Here is a 4,140-nt window from a genome sequence, read left to right as displayed (position 1 = left end):
TGCAGCAAGTCCACTCGCCGGTGTTGCAACCTTCGCCGTGGTCATCCATGCAGAGACTTGTCGGCACAAAGTCCCGGCACCTCTGTTGCAGGAGCATCTGTGCACCACGGTGTGGAGATCGAAAGGAGAAAAAAAAAGCGCAATGGGGCGTCTTGCAGGAGCGCTTTCAAAGGTAGGAGACGATGCGCTTTAGCAAACAAGTGATACGATCGAACGAGTCTCACGCGGCCGCCCGGCCGAAGTTTCAGCCGGTCAGCTGCTTCTGGTGCTGCAGATGCAGATGAAGCTTTTGGTGCTCTTTATACTGCAGATGCAGATGATAAATACTCCCTCCGTCTCGAATGAGATGACTTAGATTTGTCCATACCTAGATAAATCTAAGACAAATAACTTAGCGTCTCGAATGAGATGACTTAGATTTGTCCAGACAGATATACATCCATACCTAGATAAATCTAATTTGGGGCGGAGGTAACAGACCGGAAGTTAAAAGACACACTTGAATGAATCCCAATTCAACCTTTCCCGCATGACAACAACAATAGGTAGCTTACAACAACTCAAATTCAGGCAGACATTTGCCATGTTCTACCATTAGGGCAGACAAGTTGCTAAATTGAACCATAGACACAGAGTCAGTTCAGACAACAGCGACGCAGGAGTTCCTGGGGAAAAAACAAGGTTCAGTACACGAGTCATCATTGCGATTTAGGATAACATCTCGACGTCGTTTGATAGAGGAATTGCGGTTGTATCGTCTCAGACTTCTAAAGCATAATATGTAGCTGACCCGCGCCCATCATTCAATGGATCTGAAAATAGAACAGGAGAGCTTCAGAAATCATGCAAATGACAATGGAATTACTACAAGCTAATTGCATATGATACGAAACTCACAGCTTCTTTGAGGTGCCCCGGAGCAAATAGTCACGCCAAATTCAGATTTAACCGCGACTGCCTCAGGCATGTGATTGATTGGTTGCTAATCAGAGTCTTCATAGACACCCTCGTCGTCATCAAGATCATCAAAGGAGCGAATGTCCAGCTGATAGCGGAGGATACCGCCAATGCCACCAAATCCTCTACAGAACTGTGAGCCCTCTTGAGACTTATTGGTAACAAATTCAAGGGTGCAGCCAAACTTTTTGTATTCATTAGCAAACCATTCCAAAAGTGAGGTCTTCTCCTGGACTTCTAACTCAGCATTGGTAGATGGATCACGGAAGTTGCTCTGGTCGGCTTCACCTTCTTTGTTCAGATGCTTTATGATAATTTCTCCAGTTGCACTGTGCTTAAGCACAAACCGATTGACATCAAGGTTTTCCCACACCATCAAAGTTTCAACAGCACCCATTTCAAGAGCCTTCAGGGTGTCATCAACTCCAAAGACATACTTCCCAGTATCCTGACTAATCTCTTCAAAGTACTTCCCGATCAACTTCTTCTCTTGTATGAACTTCACATTTGCTAGAATTTCAGCTGATAACTCAATGGCCTGGTTGAAACCGCTCTCGCCACCATAAGAAACATCAACCACATTAAGTATTTTGCACTGAAGGCGCTGATCAAACATGTCAGATTGGCTCAGTTCTGTTTTAAAATCAGCAGAACCAGCCAATATTAGTCCCGCAACATTAGGCTGGCTGGTAGCTGGGTTGATGAAGAACTGAGTAGCAAGTTCAGCTGTTTTCCGAACATAATTGTGACGCTTCTCCATCCGAAGGCGAGCAAAACGCAGAGCAGATTGCCCTCCTCTTCCATGCTTCTTGGGGAGATCCACACTGAATTTGTGAAGCACTTCACGAGTATTGCCACTAAGTGTGCCAAAAAGAGTTCCATTACCATCCATAATGATGAAGCCAAACTTGTCATCGGATTCCAAGAGCTCACTCAAGGCTTCAGTGTGGAATTTGTTGTCACAAAGGTACAAGGACGCATTGATGGGCTTGAATGGCTCAAAATCAATTGTGACCTTCTTTTCCTTGCCATCGTCAGTAACAATTGTTCCAGTGTAAAGAACTAGTCCATTTGGGGGAACCCTGTTATACAGCTTCAGCCTCTGCTGAGCTGAGGTGATGGCTCCCAAAACAGATTGACGATTGACTCTACTCTTTATGTTTGAAGCAGTACCATATTCATCACCCAACATCTTTGTCACACGCGAGACTTGATCACGTGGAGGCATAATCAGAGAGATCATGCTTGTGCCATTGCCTCTAGCAGACTCGAGTCCCTTGATCAGCTTCTTGATCTTCCACATCTCAATATTCTTGTCGGTTTCATGACTATCAGACATCTTGACAAAAGTTGGGTGCTCAGTTCACCTGCAGAATACAGAAGCTACCAAGTGTAAGAAACGAACAGAGTGATGTAAGTGATGGAGTCTTGACTTCAGATTTTGCATGGAAAAAAAAAAGCGAGGCATTCAATGGAATACGACAATGTAAGTCAACCTATTCCAGTAGCTGCACAGTCACTTTACTTAAACACTGAAAGAAAACATGCGATCTGCATTAACTGAAAAAAAATGGCAGGTAGCGAAGTGGATAACCACATAAGCTCTACAATTTAATCGAAAATGCCAGCAACGGTAAAAATACCATGTATGAGTCGACCGATTCGGAAATAACCCAGGAATCACGTGAAAGCGAGGCATTCAATGCAATACGACAACGTATGTCAACCTATTCCAGTAGCTGCACAGTCACTTTACTTAAACACTGAAAGAATTAAATCCAACATGCGATCTACGTTACCTGAAAAAAATGGCAGGTAGCGAAGTGGATAACCACATAAGCTCTACAATTTAATAGCCAATGCCAGCAACGGTAAAAATACCATGTATGAGTTGACCGATTCGGAAATAACCCAGGAATCACGTGATAATTTCTTTCGAACAAAAAAAAACAAAGCGAGCTCTGCGTATCTCAAGTGAGAAACGTTACAACTTACAAAAAGCAGGAAGCGCATGGCCTTCAAGGTCCTCAGAATTGATTCTAAACATACGCTACGTGGCAATCACATGCACACCACCATGCAACGTTCGGCTTCGAAAAACCTCCAAACAGCTCAAGATCCAGAAGATCTAGAACTGCAGGCTACTTCTTACTACTACACAGCACTAACGAATAGTGTGTGCTCAAGCATAGGAAATACGATAGACCAAGCCTCCAACATAGACATGGAACTATACCACTGTGAGTCAATTCTAATCTAGAAGTGGTGCTTCTCATCGAACATAGCCTCAAATCTAGCCAGCATCCAGGCAAAATAATACTTAAGCAATGTAAATATAGCAACATAGACATAGAGCTGTACCACTGTGAGTCAATTTTAATCTAGAAGTGGTGCTTCTCATCGAACATAGCCTCAAATCTAGCCAGCGTCCGGGAAAAATAATACTTCAGCAATGTAAATATTTGAACCGATGAGGCACAAACCGATGAGAATATGCGTATGCAAAGGGAGACGAGGCACAAGATGACGGTCGCCGCCAATCCGCAGCGGCAGAAACGCAAGAAACAAAAACCCTAATAAGCAACTAATCCGACCAGATCTCTAAGCGCGGTAGAGCTAAGAACAACGCCGCGGCGAAACGGAAGCCTGGCCGAATCTAAGCCCGGACCCGGCTGCAGGGGAGCGGATCTAGGGTTCTAGGCGGCGTGGCGGCGAGCGGCGCACGCCGCCGCGCCCCAAATCTAAGTCCAGGTTTTTGGGTTCAAGTAATCCGACCGTGGGTGGATGACTGGACGGCATACCTCAGGAGCAGATGTCGGGGGTTGCGAACGGGGCGGAGGCGACGAGGTGGGACGGCGACGGCGGCGGTGGCGGCGGCGGGCGGAGGGGGCTGTGTGTGGGAAGGGGGGCGTCGGCGTTGACGCTAAAGCCACGGCACAGTACAGCGGCGATGGACTCCAGGACGGATTTTAGAGCGCTGGGTCGGGTCGGATTGGAGCTTTGGGTAGGGCCAGGGACACAGTAGCAGACCGGGCCAGGCCGGGCCGGGCTCGGGGAGAGGGGCTCGGGTCAGGCGACACCGGTGAGAGCAACTACAAATTGTGTAGCCATTCGTTACTCAAAAAAAGATTGGGTCGCCATTCTTCCTTTCACCTCTCTCGTTTTTTTTTCGAAAAACTTTCA

General features: G+C 46.4%; 1 protein-coding gene across 1 annotated transcript; it reads right to left on the bottom strand.

Annotated features, from left to right (window-relative positions):
• Positions 1–504: 504 nt before the first annotated feature.
• LOC123095813 (eukaryotic peptide chain release factor subunit 1-3) lies at positions 505–3,935 on the bottom strand. The gene is made up of 3 exons (XM_044517381.1): positions 3,759–3,935; positions 898–2,324; positions 505–812 (listed from the first exon to the last, which is right to left on the bottom strand). The coding sequence occupies exon 2, from the start codon at positions 2,294–2,296 to the stop codon at positions 983–985; it is 1,314 nt and encodes a 437-aa protein (XP_044373316.1). The 5' UTR covers positions 2,297–2,324; positions 3,759–3,935; the 3' UTR covers positions 505–812; positions 898–982.
• Between the last annotated feature and the right edge of the window lie 205 nt (positions 3,936–4,140).

The sequence above is a fragment of the Triticum aestivum genome, chromosome 4D (assembly GCF_018294505.1).
Source record: "Triticum aestivum cultivar Chinese Spring chromosome 4D, IWGSC CS RefSeq v2.1, whole genome shotgun sequence".
NCBI lineage: Eukaryota > Viridiplantae > Streptophyta > Magnoliopsida > Poales > Poaceae > Triticum > Triticum aestivum.
This window is presented reverse-complemented; position numbering and strand designations above follow the sequence as displayed.